Source organism: Gekko japonicus, unplaced genomic scaffold, assembly GCF_001447785.1.
Source record: "Gekko japonicus isolate JY-2015 unplaced genomic scaffold, Gekko_japonicus_V1.1 scaffold437, whole genome shotgun sequence".
NCBI classification, from domain to species: Eukaryota; Metazoa; Chordata; class Lepidosauria; order Squamata; family Gekkonidae; genus Gekko; species Gekko japonicus.
In genome coordinates this window covers 54,801-76,422 of record NW_015160223.1, presented here as the reverse complement: position 1 = coordinate 76,422, position 21,622 = coordinate 54,801, and the positions used below count along the sequence as shown (strand labels likewise).

The window sequence follows — 21,622 nt, the reverse complement described above, 5'->3', positions numbered from 1 at the left end:
TGGAATTCAACAGCAGGCTTTTTTTAATAGAGAACAGCTTATTTCATTAGATGTATGAAACTACAGTTTCAGTGCTACACGACAAACTAAGGAGGGTCATCCAAGTTGCCTTGCGAGGGATGCCCTATGGGCATTTTCACATGCTTTTGAGCCTTCCTCCTGAAACCTCTCTGAAAGCAGGGACTGTTTTTTGAGGGGTGTGAAACTAGTCACAAAAATATTCTGGCTCAGGTCTAATTGGTATAACACATTCAGTGAGCTGGGAATTTGACATGTAAATAGAGAATTTATATGCTTGCAATTGAGATATATTTGGAACTGTCATTGCTGTAAAAATATATTTGAGAACAAAATGAATAGCTTTGTAAAGCAGAGGAGTGTCTTTGCTTCAAAGCTGAAATTCATTATGTGAATATTGTCTGTTGCTGCTAATTTAAAAAGCTCTTCCCCCCTGCATATTTTCTTTTCTGAAGATCATTTAACTGTTATAGGGTATTGACCTCATCAAAGACATCTCTTTTCTGTTGCAGATTCGCTATATTTCACAAACTCAAGGCCTTCCAGCAGAGTATCTTCTGAGTGCAGGCACGAAAACAAGCAGGTTTTTTAACAGAGATCCGAACTTGGGATACCCACTGTGGAGACTGAAGGTTTCTCTTTTTATGTGGAACTTTATTGCTTGACATTAGCACTTGCAGTTCACTTAAGAAAAATTCCCCATTGTAGCAAGTTTTAAATCATGAGGTGGAGGTTACAAGGTTTTTGTAAACAGTTAGGTCTTGAATACCATTCAGATGATGATAGTTCTTTGCTTTTCTTTTGAAACTAGTAAAGGTAACTGTCTGACTGCAGTAACTGAGGCTATAGCCCATTCAGAATACTTTCTTATGAAGGACATATGTTCTGAGCAATCAAAGACGAAAAGTTTAAAGGATTTGGCGGAAAAAACCCTATTCTTTGCATAGAAGCAATGTTGTTTTAATCCTCCCCCTGTCTGTTTAACAGAGCCCCTTCGATAACAAGGTTTATTTTGGTATTTACAAGCCCACTTAAAGCTGAAAGATTTTTCAAGTCACCAGAAAAAATGAAGAGTTTTATTATCTTATAAGAATCAAGGCCATCAAAATTTAGTTTGTGAAACATAGTAAGGAACTAATCTTTCTTTGCAGCCAGTTATAAAGCCAGACATTATTTGCTAGTGACGTCAACTTCTGCCACCTCAGAAACCCTGATCCCTTTCTCAAGTTGGTTGGTATTCTGTCATTGGGAACATAAATTTGGCATTCATTTTTGCAAGCTTAGGTAGCAAGGTTATGATGGCCTATCGTTCCGGCTTCATAGAGTATCCCACTTGTAAATGGCTGATTGCTTGTTGTCCTAGTATTATTGTTATTGCAGTAAAATGTTAAAACAGTGTTTGAGTTTCTTATAATATGTATTTTATTTGATAGACTCCAGAAGAACATGAGTTGGAGACGGGAATAAAATCAAAGGAGGCTCGGAAGTATATTTTCAACTGTTTGGATGACATGGCACAGGTGAGAGTAGAGCATTGCGGGGGTGGGGTGGAATAATGCTACTTTTTTGAAGCTCGTAGGCAATGTTCCACAGTGTTGTGAGCAAAAATTCTACCTCGTGAGCGAAAAAAGCTAGTAGCATTAAAGTTGTGATCGAATCTACATTTGACTGTTGCCTAATTAGTTCTTTAGATTATTTGCATAACATTGTAAAAATCTCAGAATAATTTTTTTTAAATTATATTTAAACTATATTTTAAGAATAATTCAAAAATTAGAAGACAGAATCAAGTCAAATTTCATTACAGAAAATGTTGTCTTCTATGGGAGCCTCCAGAGAACAGGTCTACTTACAGGCCAAGTATAACAAAGGAGGAACAATCACTGTCAGAACCCTGCCTAACCTAACAAACAGGATGTTGCCCAGACTACTTATTTATTCAGATATTTATATCCCACTTTCCCCTGTGACTCAAGGCAGCTTACAGATCATACTGAAAAGCATAATGGATGTGCAAAAAATTATTTTTTCCGCCTCCATTATAGCCTATGGGGACCATTATAGTCAATGGGCCCAATAGGCTATAAAGAAGAATCAATCCAGGGGTATCTGGGGCTTGGAGGGGGGCTGTTTTTTGATGTAGAGGCACCAAATTTGTGGCATAGCTGCTAGTGCCTCTCCTCAAAAAAAACCACCCAAGTTTCAAAAAGATTGGACCAGGGGATCCAATTCTATTGGTTCCAGAAGGAGGTGCCCCCATCCTCCATTGCATCCAGTGAGGGGGGAAATGCCTTAGTGTGAGCAGAAGCTCGAAATCCCTGAGCTGGAGCTAAAATGTTGTGTTCAGCTCTAGTGCAGCTTAGAGGGAACTCTGCTCGTGCGTAATGATTCAGAGCAGAAGTATTTTACATCCACTTTACACAGGCTCTCATTCTGTAACACTGAGGGCTACAAAATAAGCGGGGGATTGTGTTCAGTAGCCTTCTCTTAAGCATACCTCTTAATATTTGATTCCAGCATTCATATATTAAAAAATGGGGTAGAGGGAATCAGGTATGTTGAAAACTTTGTTGGTGATTAACTGGTTTGTAATTTTGGATTCTCAGGACTTTTGCATACTGTTTTGCAGTTACTGTATATGTGAGAAGTTATACTTGATCTTAATAAACATTAAAAAAAGAATGTTAAACTGAATCAAAACTGCATTCTCAGGAAGATTAGAATAAAACTGTTTGGTGTATCTAGTTATTTATTTATTTGTAAACTTAATGGTTTATGCAGCTGTGAAAATTTAAGTGCATTTCTTTTCCTCCAAGGTAAATATGTCTACAGACTTGGAAGGAACAGACATGTTGGCAGAGAAGGCTGATCGAAGAGAATATATTGATTTGCTAAAGAAAATGTTGACAATTGATGCAGATAAGAGAATTACTCCGCTGAAGACTTTGAACCATCAGTTTGTGACAATGAACCATCTACTGGATTTCCCACACAGCAACCAGTGAGTTTTGTGATTGGCATGAAACAGTATTCATACAGTTTTGTAACCTGCTGAATCTTGAAGCTGCAGGACTAATAATAAAACCAAAAAGCAAAAGTCCTCGTATAAAATTATATTAGAAACAGTCAGTAATTTTTACTGATTTTCTCCTCTCAGTCTTCGCCTTCCAGCGGGGCCATTCTTATGTACTTTTGAGGATTGCTGGAAGCATGTCATTGAGGTCAGGAAATTTAGGATTAGCTGGTTTTCAGTGCTGCTTGAATTTGGGGGTTGTTTTCTAAAGAATTTTATTAAGGATTTTATTTTTTAAAATAAATATACAAAAATAGAGAAATAAAGAAAATAATTCCAATTTTTTCTATGACAAATATGTAAAATTGCCAATTTAACACTTTATTATTGCAACCAGATATTAATTTTCTTCTCCATTATTTACCATTTTCCCCCTTAATCATCAAATCCACAAATCATCAGTTCATTTTTTCCCCATTTCATGCAAAAAGTCTATAAGAGGCTTCCAATTGGCAATAAAGGAAGATAATGCCTTTTCTCTGATCAAGTGGTAAGTTTAGACATCTCTGCAAGTTCCATTAGCTTCTTTCTTTTTTTGGTAAAGATTTTATTGTTTTTCCATTACTATATCACTAAAGCTACAGGAATGGGAGAGTGGAACTCTGTTACACTATACACTACAATTCTACTAGGGACTGGGGAAGTGAAGCTAACAGGTAGCACGTTTTTGATCTTCGTTTTTGATTTTTAAATCCTTCCCCATCATGAATTTTAGCACCAGATCCCTGGTAGCTCGTTTCGTGAATTTCAAATAAATTTCTCCTGGGAGTTTGTTTTTCTTTATAAAGTCCGGATAAATCCTATAGGCCAAGTCCATCTCGTTCAGTAATTCTTGTCTGTAATCCATTAGTGGTACAAGGGCATCCGCTAAAAGTTCCTTTAAGTTCTCATTTTTTTCTTCTGGAATCCCTTGGAAACGTAGGACATATGTGGATCTTTCCAGCTGAGGCTGCATTAGCTGTGTTTTGTCAGAGGATCTTTCTTTATCCGCTTCATCCATTCTTTTGTTAATACTCTCAGTCTTTTTTCCCATCATTTTTATTGTTTTCTCTGTAGCTGAGGTTCTGTTATCCATTTGAGTAGATTGTTTTTGGACCGTGTCCAATTTGGTGTTGAGATTCGTCATCTGCTCCATTAGAGGGCGCAGTGCATTTGCTAGCAATATAGAAAAGTCTGTAGTTACTTCCTGGTTCTGGGAGGGAGTCATTGGTTGATTATTTTCTCGGAGTGGTTTCTTCTTCGGCATTGTTCTCCGCCCTTTCCCCACCATAATATCAACAAGAAGTAAGTTTTCCAAAACAAGATAAAAGTTCAACGATTTTAGTCGGCTTTATACTAGCATGCAGTTTCTGACTTCGTTAAGATTTTTTTCAGTTTAGATTAGCTTAAAGTCTTTTGTTCTCAATTTAAAACCGCTTTTCAGGTTTTACTGGGTGGGGATCTTGAGTTCCCCCTCCATCCCCACTTTGTTCGTAGGCACCTCTAATTTCTACCAAGGCTCATGTTCGCTTTGTAACACTTGAACATTGCATAACTCATGGTTTGGAGCCTTTGGCGTCTTTTAGAAGCATTTTTTAAACTTTTGATTGTGTCCGCTTGCTCCGGCACTCGTCTCTAGTTGCCATATTGGCTCTGTGATGACGGGACCTTACAGGGAAAAGGTGAGCCTCAATTCCTTGGCCATTGCCTTGGAAGAGGCTGGGGATCTCCTACAAAGACCCCGGGAGGGTTTGGGACAAGCTCGGACCCTTTCCGTCAGCAGAGTCTCGGAACGTCTCCATCAGAAATAGACGGGACGCATCCGAGCAGTGAAACGCTGAAACCGGTAGTTCCATTAGCTTCATCAACCATTCCTCTTTTGTAAGCAATGTTAGAGTTTTCCATTTTTGTGCATGTAGTAATCTCACTGCTGTTATGTTGATGTATAAAAACAAAGTCCTATGACTTTTTCCCAGCTGTCTGTCCAATAGGTCCAGAAGAAATGCCTCTGGTTTCATTTATACGTTAATCTTCAAAGTCTTCTGAATTTGGGAGTTGTGATGGTAGGATGGTAGGAAGCACATTGTTTTGTGATGGAGAAAGGATGTTCATCTTCAGTCATCTATGCAGTCTCATATTGGGACTGTGCTTGCGCAGGCCAGCCACCAGAGGCTCTCTTACAGTTACTCTGGTACTTATTCAGCACTCTTAAGGGGAGCCCCTCCCCTGCAGAGCCTATTAGAGGTGGTTTTCCCACCCAATGGTCATGTACTCTGCAGGGAGGAGCCCCCCTTTCCCTCAGTTCTTTCTTCACCACTGTGTTGTTTGGACGTGTTTCTCTTCAGTTCTGATCATTGTGAGTTTGTTTCAAAATTTTCATTGTTCTTGGGATCTTCTTCCTTTGGGAATATGTTGTAGAAGACTTTATTTAAAAAGATGTACCCAGACATCTGAATGCCTTTTCTGTTCGGGTGAAGCCCATAATACAACCATGTGCAAAATTTGCTCCAGTTTACTCTGAAGGACTGCTCAGATTGAGTAGCGCGATTAAAGGCAAGCCTATGGAAGAAAGCACTTTCTTGCTCCAATAGCCAGGCAGCGAAGGCATCTACCCTGGCAGAGCACACAGTCTGTACTGTCGAAATCATCGGTTAGAACTGACCACCTTTTGAGTCCGCCACTGAACGTCTCAGTTTCATTGATTGTGGGGACAGAACCGAAGCATCAGACCTGATCAACTGTCTGTTTGACTGAACAATGTTAGTCAGAACCACTACCTAAGAAAGTCCGTTCCAAATTGAAACATAAGGAAAAGCACCACTGGTTCCAATGACACAGACAGAGGTTCCTCCACCTTGAATGCCTTCGCCACATGCCTCCCTGACATATTCATGCTCTAAAGTGGAAATAGAGTCTGGCCAGGGTGCATTGGCGGTTCCAGAGATTAGCTGCCCTTCTGAACCATACTCCCCAGTACTGTGGTGTGGTTTGATGCCTTCTCCCCCATGGCAAGGCTATCTGTATTATTTCTCTTCTCCCAGGTCTCAAGAATGTGGTGACTGGCAGCCACAAAGGATACCTTCAGAACCAAGGACCCCTTTTTCACAAAACGGGGATAGGGCAGCTCTGCCAGTTTGGTACCCTCCTACAGTCTCTACTGTCTCCAGTCTTATGTCTCCAGTCTTATGGGACGTTTGGATTCTGATGAAAAGAGTGTCAAAAGCTAATTCCCCTTCTGGTCTGGGCTCAGACTCGCTATCCAACCCCTCCCCTGACAATACTGTAGGGAACCCAGATTGAGTGTCATCTAAGGAGGACCTGAAGCTCTGCGCAGAACAAATGATGTAAATGGCTAAATCGCTAGACATAGAGGTGACCTCCAGCAACCCTAGACCTCGAGATAAGATCTTGGGAAGGTATTGCTGACATCTCCAAAGCCCTCTTGCAGAAACTGGCTAGCGTGGCTGCTACATCCAAGAAGGTGGAGAATTTGTGCAGGGTACAACAAAAATGTTATACTTATTTGTTTAGTCATCCCCCAGCTTCATCCCTGATAGCTAAAGAAATGCAGGTAAAACAACGCTCAGGCACACATTCCTCACCTGCTGATAGGGAAGGGCGAAAAATCAATGTACTTAGTAGGAAAGTTTACTCTTCTACTGCACTCAACCTGCCCGTAGTCAACTATAGTGCAATTATGGGAGGATGCAAGTTGTTCCTCTGGGAAAAGATCACTGCGTATGTGCAATTTCTACCTGAGGATAAGAAGCCTCTTGCTAAACATCTACAAGGGGAAGCACTGCGCCTATCTAAACAACAAATTAATGCCAGCAGACATGGCGCTTACTACTCATCCAGGGCCATGACTTCAGCACTTGTATTGAGAAGGCACACTTGGCTGCGCTTCACAGTCCTCCCTCTTGACACCCAACAGAAGTTGGAGGAAGTTGGCGAACCTTCCGTTTGAGGACACAACAGTATTTGCCTCATTGACTGATAGTTATTTTTGTCACAAATCAAGAAGAACAAGCAAATGGCTTGTTTGTTTGGCATCACTGCTGGTCTTGCTACTCCATACAGACCTTGGCAATTGTACAGATTTTATCAGCCACAGTAATCGTATTCTTGGCACTCACACCAGCCACAGCAGGTTGGCTGCTTTTGGTGATAAATGATGGGGCGTTACCCTAGATAGTTGGGTTTTGTCTATTGTTACTTTAGGATATAGGTTAGGCAGTGGCCACTCCTCCAATATCCTAATCACGCTCTTAATAACTCCATGCCTAAATTGGAACAGGAGCTGGCATCCCTTATCGAGAAAGGGGCAGTACAGAGAGTTCTGGACTCAAACTCCATCACAGGGTTCTATTCTAGTTTTTCTTGTTACCCAAAAAGGATGGAGGTCTTAGACCCATCCTAGATATGGGGGATCTAAATTTCTTCCTGCGTGTTTAGAAGTTTAAAATGTTGTTTTTGGAGTTGGTTCTACAATTGATAACATTAAACTGTTGGTTCTGTGTTCTTGACCTGCAGGATGCTTATTTCCATATAGCTATCCACCCTCATTACCGTGGGTACCTGCGTTTTAAGTATAACAGTGTTTTCTACCAGTATATGGCCTTTCTGTTTCAGCTAGCAATGGCCCCAAGGGTATTTTCAAAGTGCGTTGCTGTTGTGGCAGCACACCTAAGATCAAAAGGGTGCTCGATCTACCCATAGTTAGATGACTGGCTTATTACTGCACCTTCCCATGAGGAACTACAGTCACAAGTTTCCCTGATTGTACATACATGCCAGTAGGTGGGCTTCCTAATCAACATTAAGAAATCATGATTCCAACCTTCTCAGAGGGTTTTCTTTATTGGAGTTCTGCTGGATGCCACAGTAGCTAGGGCTCTTCTACCAGTTGATAGAGCCTTTCAAATTAAGGCATTGTTTGGGCACTTTTGTAACAGTAGGTTTCAATCAGCCTTGTTCTTTCAGAAGCTGTTAGGCATAACTGTATCTATTCCACAAGCACACCTAAGAATGCAACCTTTCCAAAACTGGTTTTTAAGTAAATTGCATTCTGCTGTGCATTCTCAATATAGTAGGTTCATGGTACCTAGACCATATACGACAGTTGGATTGATGGATAACCTCCTAGCTGGGGTGCCATTTGGGAGTACGACAGTTGGATTGATGGAGGTGTGTCAATAACCTCCTAGCTGGGGTGCCATTTGGGGGAAGGGTCCCTCAGATTTCTATCACCTCTGATGCATTGTTGCAGGGTTGGGGGGCCTATTGTGGATCACTTTTGGTACAGGACGTGTGGTCACCAATGTTCCCTCTAAGCTGTGGAGTCTTGTGAGCAAAAATTCTACTTTGTGAGCTACTGGAATTAAAATTGTGAGCGAGCAATTTGGCTGCTGCATAAGTTAGTTTGCTCTGGAGCCATCCTTCCCGAGCAAAGACTAAAATGTGCGAGCCAGGGGCTAAAAAACAAAGCTAGTTCACACTAACTCAGCTTAGAGGGAACACTGGTGGTCACCAGAACAAAGGGGTTTTCATATTAATCTCTAGGAGTTACATGCAATACAGTACACTCTTACCTTGTTTACAGAGCTTACCAAAGGGAAGGTCAGTCAGGTCATCACAAAATACTACGGCAATGACCTATATAAACTGATAGGGGCACAGTCTTGGCAGCCCTTTGCAGGGAAGCCACTATCCTTTAGGAAGTGGTCATAGCTCAAGGAGCCTCCCTCCAAGCAGTGCATGTGGTAGTCACTGCCAACACAAGAGTGGGCATTCTCAGCAGGATGGGGCAATCAGAACGTGAGTGGTCCCTAGGGGAAAATTACATCTTCCCAGTTTTCCAACAGTGAGGTTTTCTGAGAGTGGACCTTTTTTCTACCTGCGCCAATCCGAAAGCCCTGACATTCTGCTCCAGGGTGGGCTTTGACCATCTTTCTCTGGGGGTAGATCCAGGGGGGAAGCTGTGTTGATCTGAAGCAGCAGAACAGAGTTTGAGTCCAGTAGCACCTTTAAGACCAACAAAGTTTATTTGAGGTATGAGCTTTTGTGTGCACACACACATGTGTGCGTGCACACAAAAGCTCATACTTTGAATAAAACTTTGTTGGTCTTAAAGGTGCCACTGGACTCAAACTTTGTTTCTCTGGGGGATTCATTTCAAATCAGGTGGACAGGCACTCTGTTTTATGCATTCCTGTCATTCCCACTTATTCACAAAGTGTAAACAAAAATCCAGTTCGAGAATACATGGGTATTCTGTTTACTCTCTTTTGGCCCAGACAAATTTGGTTTCCAGCCCTTTAATTGCTGTCCAAAAGCTGCTATATAGAAGAATAAGAGATTGGATTTATACCCCGCCCTTCACTACCCAAAGGAGTCTCAGAGCGGCTTACAAACTCCTTTCCCTTCCCCTCCCCACAACAGACACCCTGTGGAGTAAGTGAGGCTGAGAGAGCTCTGACAGAAACTGCTCTTTTTCAAGAACAGCTGTGCCAGAACTATGGCTTGCCCAAGGTCATCCAGCAGCTGCAAGTGGAGGAATGGGGAATCAAACCCGGTTCTCCCAGATTAGAGTCCACACACTTAACCACTACACCAAACTGGCTCTCTACCCCTAGATGCAGACCTGCTTCGCAGGGGCCCTATGGTCCACCATGAGGTACAAAAGATCAGATTGACAGCTTGCCTACTGAACGATCCCAGTTCGGATTCTCCGACCAGGTAGCCACTGTTCTTCTTAATGCATGTAGGCCTTCTACTAGAAGGTCTTACATGAGTATATGGGCCCGTTTCTCAAATTGGACCAGGTATTTGAATACCTTCTATATCTTAAAGAATCTGGTTTGGCAGTTTCTAACCTGAAAGTACTAAGGTTCAAGATAGGACACTGTTTACTCACCCAGCATCCAAGAGCTTTTTGTGAAAGGGTTGCTAAATTTGTTTCCTCCCAGGCCACCTATGGTATCACAGTGGTCCTTGTCAGTAGTTCTCTCCCAGCTCATGCTAGCCGCATTTAAGCCATTAGGTTCTCGTCATTCAGGGTCACAGTTTTAGTAGCAATCACTTAGGCCAGGAGAGTGGGGGACTTGGCAGCTTTAAGATCTGACCACCCATTTATTAAGTTTCAGACTGGCCATGTAGTTTTGAGACCTAGTTTATGTTTTTTACCAAAGGTAGTCTATAGTTTCCACCTTTCCCAGAACATCATCCTCCCAGTATTCTTTCCATCTTCTACATTTAAGGCAGAAAAAACATTACATTATTTAGATGTGAAGAGATCTGTATTGTTTTATTTAGATAGGATAATTGGTTTCAGGAAATCCCTGCGCCTGTTTGTGTACTTCTCCAGTAACTCATCACAAATGATTTCTAGATGGATAGTCTTGGCTGTTTGGCTGGGATATGAGCAGGCCAATTTACCATGTCGTCTGGTGCCCGCATTCTCCACCATATCTGTTACCCCCAAGACAGCTTTATTAAATAAATATGTTGCCTTTGCTTTGATTGGGGAATAAGCTACAACAGCAGAACTAGCAGGAGGCTGGGGTATAGCATGAATCTGCTATCAGTTTTTACGGAGATAGTTCCTTTTAGACCCTTAGTTTAAGGCAATAACCAGTCCAAATTGTAACAGAAATGGGTTTTATTTAAATAATAATAATCTAGATGTTTACATTCATATCAGAGACTGCAAGCATACAAGAAGATATAGAAAGTGGTTAGCAGACAAAATAGAGGGGGTTGGGGTAATATCGGGGCAATACTGTACCTATCCTGAATAGATGAAGGAATCCAAGTTATGATGAGAGCAGATGTGTGGACCGACCAGCGAGACCACGGAGGACCTGAGTTATGATCAGGGGTGTTAGGTTTTGTGTGTGCCCAGCTAAATCACACTGGGCATGTGCAAGACTGGGTATATTTATACCCCAAAATGTGTCCTGAGGTTATATTAAAGTGTGGTAGCTAGTTTCACAATGGATTGATGGGACTCCCATTCTGGAATAATAGGGTGATCTAGTGTTCCCCTGGTACAAAGGAGGAGAAGATCCTTAATGTTTGACAGGATGAAGCTGAATGGATTACCATTCTACAGAAATACAAAGTCAATGTTTACCTTGATGGGTCTGGCGTAGGTGAGAGAAATGCAGATATCTTGGACAAACAGGTATAGAAATGTAAGGATTATCAAGAGGTATTTCCTGAGTTCCAAGGTGTGAAAGGATTTGGGACAGGAAACATACAACATACTCCATTAATGACGGAGACACAGTGACCAGCCGCTTATCGTCTCTGCCTCCCTGTGCATTTGACAAACAAAAGACCTTGCATCTTGTCAGGAGAAGATGCTTGAGGCAAGAGCTTTGTCCATCCTTTGTCTTTTTGTCCATCAAAAGAGGTTTGTCCATCCTTTGTCTTTATGGACTGAACAGAGAAGAGTGTGGGGGGGGGGATGTTGCTTGGAGGATATCTGACCATGCAGCTAGCCTGGCACTTGGCCTAAGCTTTCCCAGCTAAATTTGGTTCTCCTAGCCTCCTAGCAAAAAGCCACTGTTTAAGCCAAGCCTGGCTTTATGAGGGCACTGCTTGTGGAGGTTCAGAGGTTGTTTTGGTGTGTTTCTGTCTCGGGAAAAAAACACCCCAGCTACTGGGTCTGTGCTGTTGGGTACAATGGAGCTTCAAGTGCACTCCACAAGGGCGCAGGCAGTGTCAGCAGCATTTCAAAGAGGAACCCCCTTGGAGGACATTTACCGAGCAGTGCCACGATCATCTTCAGACACCTTCATCAAGCATTATTCTGTGGATGTGAATGCAAGAAAAGATTCAGCTGCTGGTAGAGCCGTGCTGCACTCCAGTGAAACTCACCTCGCCTCCAAGCTCTATAGTCTCCTAGTGTGGGACTGTACAGAAGACTGAAGATGAAAACAGTGTTGCACTTACCTGTAACAGTTTGTCATTGAGGTGTCTTCTGTGCAAGCACACATTACCTGCTTCCTACCCAACTGTGAGTTCATAGAATGTAGTTACATTTGTGGCACTTGCGGTGGCTCAGTAGGACTGAGGGAAAGGGGGATACCTCTCTGCAGAGCATGTGACTGTTGGGCAGGAAAGCGGTCTCTAATAGGCTCTACAGGGGAGAGGCTCCCCTTAGAGTATTGAGTAAGTACCAGAGTAGCTGTAAGAGAGCCTCCGGTAGCTAGCCTGCACAAGCGCAGTCCTAGTGTGTGCTTGCACAGAAGATACCTTGATGAACTGTTACAGATAAGTGCAACACTGTTTTGCGCATGAGCAAAAGTGAAGATTAGATGTTTGATAACTAGTTTCACAACCACATACACATAATTTTCTGCAAACACATCAAACAGATTGACATGTCTGGATAATATTTCTTTTAACGTTTATTCTTTTGTAGTGTGAAATCATGCTTCCAGAACATGGAGATTTGCAAGCGAAGAGTTAACATGTATGACACAGTTAATCAAATCAAGAGCCCTTTCACGACACATGTGGCACCAAACACAAGCACAAATCTCACAATGAGTTTCAACAACCAGCTTAATACTGTGCACCATCAGGTAACCAGTTCTATTGTCTCTTTGAATGTCTGAAAACTTGTTTTGAGATTCCCAGGAGTGATTCTCCTTAGTAAGATAGATCTGGGTTTCAGTATCTGTACGCGCTTGATCTGAAATCAGTATCATATTTAATAGCTGCACTATCTGCTTGTAAATGTTCAGATGCGGTTCCAAGCACCTTCATTTTTAAAGCCTATTAGGGTTTGAGATCTCTCAAAGAGAGGCTCTCTTTGTATGGCCTGCCTTAACCTGTCTGCCCATTAAGAACTTAAAAGTGAGACCCAGAAGAACTTGCAGGGGTCATCTCATTTCTCCACTATTTCCTCCTCTCCTTTCGACCCACCAGTCAAATCTATTTTTTTCTGCCTCCTGCCTTCAGCTTACCCTCTGTCCTTTCCCCTGGTAGCCTTTACTGGGGAAAACTATGATCCAGTTGATCAGTGCTAGCCGCTAGTTGAACCCAGTTGCATGGTGGGAAGCCTTCAAGGGCTTGCAGGGGGCACCTCACTTTCTCCTGTATCCCTCCTCCAATACTGTTCCTTCTTTCCCTCCTGTGTACCCCCATGTCCTCAATATTGCCTTCTTCTTTCTCTGTTGCCCACCCACATATCAACCTACTCTTTTCTGCTCCCCATATTCAGCTATATTTATTATTTATTCATTCCATTTATACCATGTCTCCACAATGGGGACTCAAAGCAGTGACCTCATTCTCTTCACCTCCATTTTATCCTCACAACCACCCTGTGAAGTTAGGCTGAGTATGTGTGACTAGCCCAAAGTTACCCAGTGAGCTTTCATGGCAACGTGGTGATTCAGACCCGAGTCTCCCAAATGATAATTTGAAATACCACACTGAGGGGGGGGGGGGCTGCTGTTGAACAATAAGAAGCAGCCAGGTCTGGATGAGTCATGCATGGTATCAAGTCTCCTGGTGGTTGCTGCCCAAGCTGGCCTCAATGAGTCCTACCGTAAAGGTCAAAACAGCCAAGGAAAGGACCTGCCTTCTATGCCCATTTTTTACTAACTGTGAAAGCAAGGCTTGAAGGCTGGCGGTACTCTTGTGGTTGCCTAGAAATCCCTACAATCCCCACTGCATAGAACATTTGTTTCTGAAAGCTATAGGCACCGTTTTTGTTATTTTGGGGAGGTTTAACCCCCTAGTTGAGAATATCTATGTTGAAGGAAATAAGGACATATGTGAAGGAAAAGTGTGGCTTTGGTAGAGGTTGCCTGGAATACTTCAGTTTATACGCATCTTCCCTCAGTTTTAGGAAAAACTGCAAAGCACATCTTTAAAACTTAATCATTCTACTTTTGGCTTTATTGTTTCTTGGCTTTGTTCCTTAATTGTAGTTATTTCATCTAATCTTTTACTGTTAGCCACCATGAGAGTTTGGAGAGGTAGCACGTAAATTTGAAAAAATAAAATAACTTACTTGATCACAATGTTGTGATCTTTGGTGAGGAAGGAAGGGGAGGAAAATGGGTTGGGGCGGTCAGTTGGGGAGGAAAATATTTTGTTTTCATGAGTATGACAATATCTGGGGTGGGGGTAAGGTGGAGGGGGGAGAATCTGTAGGTAGGGTTACTGTGACTTGTTATAAAAACAGTATGTTTTTTACTCTCTTGGGATTTCTTGTGCTTAACTGATGGTTGGTGCTATAATATTACTGCACCAGGGCTTCACTTTTCAGCTGGTGCAGTGCATTCATAGTACCAGCAATCTGTTGGGAAGCGATGCAGGAGAAGCATCTAGACTGAGTTTAGGAACTTTTTCACACCACAGTCTCAGCACTGATCCTCTGTTTGTCAAGAAGGGCTGTTCCTACACATCCAAGTCAGGGGTGCATCTAGTTCAATTCTGCATTAGGTTTGCTTACCAGGCTAGTGCTGTGACAGCCCTTTTCTGGTAGATGGGGCAGAAAGGAAAGAATGCCTGGAACAGGTGCTGAAAAGTAGAGCAGGCCAAGGGGGAAAAATCTAGATGGCAAGGGGGGAAAATCTAGATTTCCAAGAGAGAAAACACAAGAAACTGGGCTGGGTGAGTTCAAGGCCATATGCCTGGCCCATTCATCACTGCTGTGGCAATCTGTTGAAAGTTCCACAAAGCCCGTCTTACCAGTGGAAGTGTCTCATAGGCTGTCAAGTAGCTCCAAGGTTTTCATGAGAGGCTGGGTGTTTAGGCATTTATTTCAGTTATATTGGTTTGATGTGCCTTTGATACAGGATCAGCCTACCTTTGATATAATAAAACCTTGGAATTTAGAGCAGACACATCATGATGGACTAGTGACCTATTTCTGGAGGCATATCACTTGTCTGTAAAGAACGTTGGATTGGAATGTTCTGATCCAGCAAGCTATTCCTGATCTTCTGCTGTAAGAAGGCATTCTAAGAATCACTTAATGTATCCTGGAGTAGATTCAAGGATTCTGGGCACTAAGTGAGCGAATCTCAGTTTTGCCAAACTGTCCCCCCCCCCCCCCCTGCCACTCTTGTCACTTAGGTGTAAATGGCTAGTCAGCTTTCAGAAACACACTGGCTTGTAAAAGATGTTAGGTTATTGAAAACCTGGATAACGTGGTTCCTTTTTTGTAGGCAAGCATGAAGCTTTTCCAACCTAGATAGTGTATTGGTTTTATTACTCTAGAAATTCTTGACAGATGTTTTTGACAAAAACATTAGTAGACCCAAAACTTGCAGTATTCTAATACTACATATTCTTGGTTTTTCAGGCTAGTGTATTGGCTTCCAATTCTACTGCTGCTGCTACTCTATCTCTGGCAAATTCTGATGTTTCTCTGCTCAATTATCAGTCTGCTCTGTACCCGTCATCTGCTGCACCAGTTGCTGGTGTGGCACAACAAAGTGTTTCTTTACAGCCTGGAACCACACAGATCTGCACTCAGACAGACCCATTCCAACAAACTTTCATTGTCTGTCCACCTGCCTTTCAAAGTAAGTGTGTTTGTGTTGGAAATCTTTCATGCTGTTTGCACAAAGGAAATATAGTAGTTAAAGGATTTTGTGGCATGTGCTGCTAAAATGTAATCTGATTTTTTAAAAAGAAAGCAGTAAAACTCATCATGGAGGTGAGATTTTATGTATACCAATTAAAATATTAAAACCATTCTGTATATGTTTTGAAATAAATGAAACAGGTAAAAATAGGATGAGATGGCATTTCAGTTAAATGTGCAACTGAGCAACTATTTTGATCATTTTGGGATCTGTTAAATACATCCACATACCTTGGGAAGTTGACATTGACAAAGCTAGGTCTGTTGTCTCATACTGAGCTTATTTCTAGGCAGTGCAGGCATTGTGCTGCTTCTGGTACTAATAGAACACTGTGATGAAGTAGCTTACTGTTTCTTTCATGGGTATTAAAAATAATCTGTTCTTGTTGATGAATTGTTACCCCCATTCAAGCAGGTGTTTGATGGGTCCCTAGCACAGCCTTCATACATTCTACATGCAGCTGAATAATTCAGCCTGAATAATACTCTGCAGATGGCAAGAAATAAAAGATTATGTTCCCCAGTGCACATCACCAGTAGCAATTGCACAGTTCTCTATTGGTATTTTGATGCTTCAAAATCTATTTCCATATTTATGACTCCTTCCTTCCTATTCTACACCACTCTAAAGTAGAGCCCAACCATAATACTCACAGACATATATCGTGTGCACCTCCACAACATCTAAGTTTTTTTAAAAGGAAAATATTGATGAAGAATATGCCAGTATTCCACTCTGTAGTAGAGTGGTTGGCTAAATTAATTTGTTACCAATTAGTAGATGGCTGTTGCAAAAATTGGGAAATAATTATCAGGGGGGAAAGCACAAAAAGACCCCCCCATTTCCCCCCAGGCCTTCACATCTACACATGTACATGCGGATAATATTGAGCATCACGGAAAGTAACATGGTTGGATACACCTTCAGTTAGGCATCTGTATATCTAATAGCCACGTGTGACCCCTCCATATGCAGATATCTAAATCCACTGATGGTGCCACACAGTAAGAAAACAGATAACTTCTGCAAATTTGGGGGACACCCCAGGTTTGCAGAAAAATCAGAAATCCTTAAATTAAATTTGGGGATTGTAAATCCCCCCCCCCAAAAAAAACCCCAGAAGTGTTGTCTGTGTATGTGCAGACAATGTAGAACGTGTGTCCACTTCAACAGCAGCAGTTGGGAGCCTTGCAGCGCCCAGGGGCAGCAGTATTGGCAGTGATTGGGGGCTGCAGCAGGCCCAGCTAGAGGCTGGGAGCCTCGCCAGGCCCAGGGTCAGTGGCATTGGTGGTGATGGGGGGGGGGAGCCTCAGTGGGCCTGGAAACAGTGGAGGCAATGTGGAGGGAACTGCAGTGGGCCTGGCTACAGAGGCTGGAAGCCTCCCAGGCCTGGGAGCAGCGGCAGCAGTGATGGGGGGAGTCTCAGCAGGCCGAGCTACTCAGGCTGTGAGCCTCACCTGGCCCGGAAGTGGCCGTGGTGGGGAGCCACGGTGGGCCCAGGTACAGAGGCTGGGAGCATAGCCTGGCCCAGGAGCAACAGTGGCAGTGATGGGGTGGAGGAGAATGGTAAGGAGAGAAAGGGATCTCCCATGAGTATTGCGGGTCCCCACTTTTATTTTATATTTTCTAAAGTCAGAAATCAGTTCATGGCTCTGATCCTAGTAGACCGAATGAATTATTCAGTGTATTAGCATTTGCAACCTTCCTGCTGCTTCTTCATGTTTCAAATCTTGGGAATTGGAATTTGAAAAAATGCTGGGATAGTTAGAGAAATCAATTAACCAAGACCTGTCCTTTGTTTGAAACAGCTGGTCTTCAGGCTACAACAAAGCATTCTGGATTCCCTGTCAGGATGGACAATGCTGTTCCAATTGTGCCACAGGCACCAGCAGCTCAGCCACTGCAGATCCAGTCAGGAGTTCTCACACAGGTAAAAGTGAGTCTTTAAATACTATTGGCGTATTCTGGATTGCAGATGCGAATCAGAAGAAATTCTTGGTTCTTCTGCATTTACTGGTAGAATCCTGCTGAGTAACTCTGAAGAAAAAGAACAGCAAAAGGTTGGCAATAGTCTGTTTCTTTATTTCGAACACTTCTCTGCTGTGACCCCCTTGGACCTGCAGCTTTGACCCTCACAGTGTTTCCCAGTCCTAAATCTTTAGCAGTTTTCCTTCACAAGGAGCTATATTAGTACAGATCTACAACTGTGGCAGAATATCTTTACTATGGATATTCTATAAGAAAATGTCAGGAAGCAATGAAAGACTTTAAAATTCCTCTTTCAAATGCCCCCACTCACAACAGAAGAAATGGTTAAGTTTCTTTTTGTGAAGTTGATAAAAAAGATTGCTTATATAATATTCAGTGTTTATTGTGATACTTGAAATTCATTTTGTATTCCACTCAAAAGCAAATGGCTGTTTTCTTCTAGAAACGCTTATATTTTTTCTATTCATTTTTATAATTGGGATGCTTGTTCCAGAATAGAAGACCTGGAATCCTAATAGTTGCACAGATTACTTACTGACATTAAATTCATGGTCTTTGCCATGGGACTAGTATTACATCATTGCAAACACTGTTCAGGTCAGGCATGATTCAAATAAAGTTGCATTGTAAGTTGACCATTCTTTATTTGTATTGCTGAAGGCATTTGGAAGCTCTCCAACTATTCTACACAGATCTCTTTCCGTATTCTATACTGATGCAACAGACAGATGGTTCCTATCTCCTGGCAAATGCAAAGTTTAAAAAAAATGTTATGATGGTATATAATGACAACGAGAATTTAATTATCCCATATTTTCAAAGAAATGTTTAAAAGTAGCCACAGGGATGGCAATGATTGTTGTGTTTATGTTAAAATAACAAAACTCTGGTTTAAAAATCAGACACATGATGGTAGAAGAGCATACATTGGTTTTAGGAGTTGGCCTATGTTTCCAGGCCTTCCTTGCACTTGTTTAGACACATACTCATGATTACAATTTGGCCCAAGTGCACAAAACACAAAAAGTTTGTTGATATACAGGATTGCTTAGTATCTCTTGTATTTTGGTGATATTAAGTTCATATAGATTTCTGTGCATACCTATGAATTCTGCAAGCCACTCAAAAGCTCCACTAGTCTGTCCTTGGGGAGAAAGCCTTTCTGGCCCTGTTGCCTCCGTACATTTGTTTCACTCACTGCCTAATCTACATTGCAGGGAAGCTGTACACCACTAATGGTAGCAACTCTTCATCCTCAAGTAGCCACCATCACGCCGCAGTATGCGGTGCCCTTTACTCTGAACTGCGCAGCCGGCCGGCCAGCGCTAGTAGAACAGACGGCTGCAGTACTGGTAATTGCCTCCCTTGATTGTGTTCACTAACGGAGTTTTTGTTTTAACTTAGACTTGCAGAGGGCATGGAAGCATGTGCCATCTTGTGGCTGTGTTCTTGCTACATCTTAATGTCTTGTTGTTTTTCCTCCCCAACATTGCTGAAGCACTGTCTGACTCTGATGTTTAGTGTTGCTCTGTAAAGAATCCAGATCCATTGACTGTTGTTCTTTACTAGTCTAGTATGTTGTTAATGCTCTTCTCCTTATCCGAGAAGAGTGGTAATTGTATTTCTTCTTTGCTTTACTCTCCTATCTTTTTATGTTTATTGATTGAAAACAAAGGGGATGACCATTAGGTTGACTCTGCTCAGGTACTTGGGTTGCCTGAACTTGGCAAACTTAGCTGCTATTATTTTTTAGCTTCTTCGCATGTAGAAATGTTTCAGGCACTGAAAACCTCTAATTACAGCAAATGCTTGATTAATTTATGGCTTTTACAATCCAGATTCCTTAACCTCCATTGAACAGTGGTGACACTAATTCTCCCTGGCCTTTCATTAACTCCGTCCAGTCATTGGCAGTGTGCATCATCCTCAGAGAGATGTTGCTCCCCGCCAATGCTTTTACTTCCTTTTGCATTTCTTGGTTGAGATTAAAGGTGAGCTCTTACCTTCTAAACTATTTCTCAGGCTTGTTTCTTCTTAAACCCAGTGGGGATATTAAAAGCAGTGTACTTTTTCAAAATTTCCCTTCCTGTTCTGGATTTGTCTAAGTGCAGTGTACTTTTTCAAAAATTTCCCTTCCTGTTCTGGATTTGTCTGGTCCCTGCATTGGAATTTACATTGTAGGTGCCACAAAACAGTCAATCGGAAACTCCAGAATCAGATCAGTGAAGCTAAGTGCACTTGAAATCCTGGTGTTCTCACGTGTCTTGCAAAGCACACTTCATTTGTTACGTACATCATTGTCTTTTGTGGCTTTAAAGTGATAATTCATGAGTATCGTTCTCTTCAACAGAGATAGACCCTGGGGCACTGCTGGCTCTAGTCAAAACAAGGGTCTTACCAAAATGAATAACAGTGGAGTTGGCACTTGTGCCGCAGTGCAAGAAGGCAGGCGAGAGAGGAAGATTATGACTCTGTATGCTTAGGACCATTAATGATCTCACAGGTCTCCCTTCTGCCTCCTCCCATGTTTAGCCTGACCTGTTTAAGGCTGAAATACATTTCCTGAAATATCGACCTTGTCTATAATGGATCCTAAAAGGCTGTTCTGTGATTGGTTGCTGTCAGAAGGCTGATGACTTTCTCACCCACCAAACTACTCTGATTAGTCCCTTTTTGGACACTGCTAAGGGAGAGGGCTATATATGAGCTGCACTAGAAATAAAAATTAATTGCCAAGGAAAACTGAATTCAGTGACACTAGTACATATGCAAATTAAGCAAATGGCATCTATTTGCTTACACTACATTCTGTTCATGGGAGGGGGAGAAGAGCTCTGCAAGGCACTGAAGCCCCAGCCCCTCACTCTTGGAATCCTTTTCTGCTCTCGCTCTCTCTCTCTCCCCCCCCCTCCCCCCTGCCTCTTCTGAGAGTCTGCTGGGCAGTTGCCTGCTTCTTCCCTACTTTGCAGCCTCAAGGGCTAGAAATTTGCTTTTTTAAAAAATGAAAGCTATGATTCTTGGAATGCTGTGTTTTTCACCCAGTACTAATTTCTACATTTGTGTGGTACGGTTACAAGAATACTGATACCACAGACTAAACCCCCCTGCCTACCTGGATCCTAATCTCTCTGTTAATTTGGCTTCTAATAGCTTTTTGCCTGAAGTGCTCACCTTTAGTGCTTTCAACACTTCTCCCTTTTGCCGCTTCATCTAAGTTTGCATTAGCCATTTGCTAAGCTTTGCATATTTTTGTCCCTCCTCTGTCAAAACAGTTCGTCGCTTGGAAGGCCCGATTTCTGCCTCCTGTTGGGACATTAGATCTTGCACTGTATTAAACTCTCTGCTTTGTCTTGTGCAGGTGTTGGCTTTTGGAAAGAGGCATGGTGTGACTTTTAACATAATTCTCTTTTTTTAATTATTCCGCTTGTGTTGGCAGAGGGGTTAGCAGTTCTCTGCTTGAAGGCTTCTTGTTTGGAACCGGTATTTGTAATAAGTGGATCTGTTACTTGCAGAAATTTGTCATTTAAAACAAACATGTGTTCATTGATTGCAGTCTGAACTGTGTGACTATGCGATTTATTCTAGAAATATTTTACTGCAGAACTTATTATTATTTACGTGGAAAAGAATATCATGCTTCTCCACAGACCTGCTTATGATAACTCGCAAATAAAGACTACCATAAACCATTTCTTTAAAAAATATAAATTATATCAAAAACAAGACAGGGGCAGAAAAGCAATATAACAGTCATTGAGCAGTCTAAAAAAACCCATAAAACAGTCCTCAGGCTAGAAGCAGACCATAAAATAGCTTTTCAAACCCCTTAGATAAAAGCCTAGGCAAAAAACTTGGTGCATAAAAGAAGAGAAGAATAAGAAGAAGGAGATTGGATTTATACCCCACCCTTCACTACCCAAAGGAGTCTCAGAGCGTCTTACAAACT

General features: G+C 42.0%; 1 protein-coding gene across 1 annotated transcript in view; it reads left to right on the top strand.

Moving 5' to 3' along the window:
- Window positions 1–21,622, top strand: part of HIPK1 (homeodomain interacting protein kinase 1) — a 49,995-nt gene that overhangs the window by 16,730 nt on the left and 11,643 nt on the right. The window contains exons 4-10 of the mRNA XM_015411382.1: window positions 531–650; window positions 1,452–1,538; window positions 2,835–3,019; window positions 12,501–12,663; window positions 15,402–15,624; window positions 17,496–17,617; window positions 18,894–19,028. Of these exons, the coding sequence (XP_015266868.1) occupies window positions 531–650; window positions 1,452–1,538; window positions 2,835–3,019; window positions 12,501–12,663; window positions 15,402–15,624; window positions 17,496–17,617; window positions 18,894–19,028 (1,035 nt within the window). The remainder of the gene's footprint in view (window positions 1–530; window positions 651–1,451; window positions 1,539–2,834; window positions 3,020–12,500; window positions 12,664–15,401; window positions 15,625–17,495; window positions 17,618–18,893; window positions 19,029–21,622) is intronic.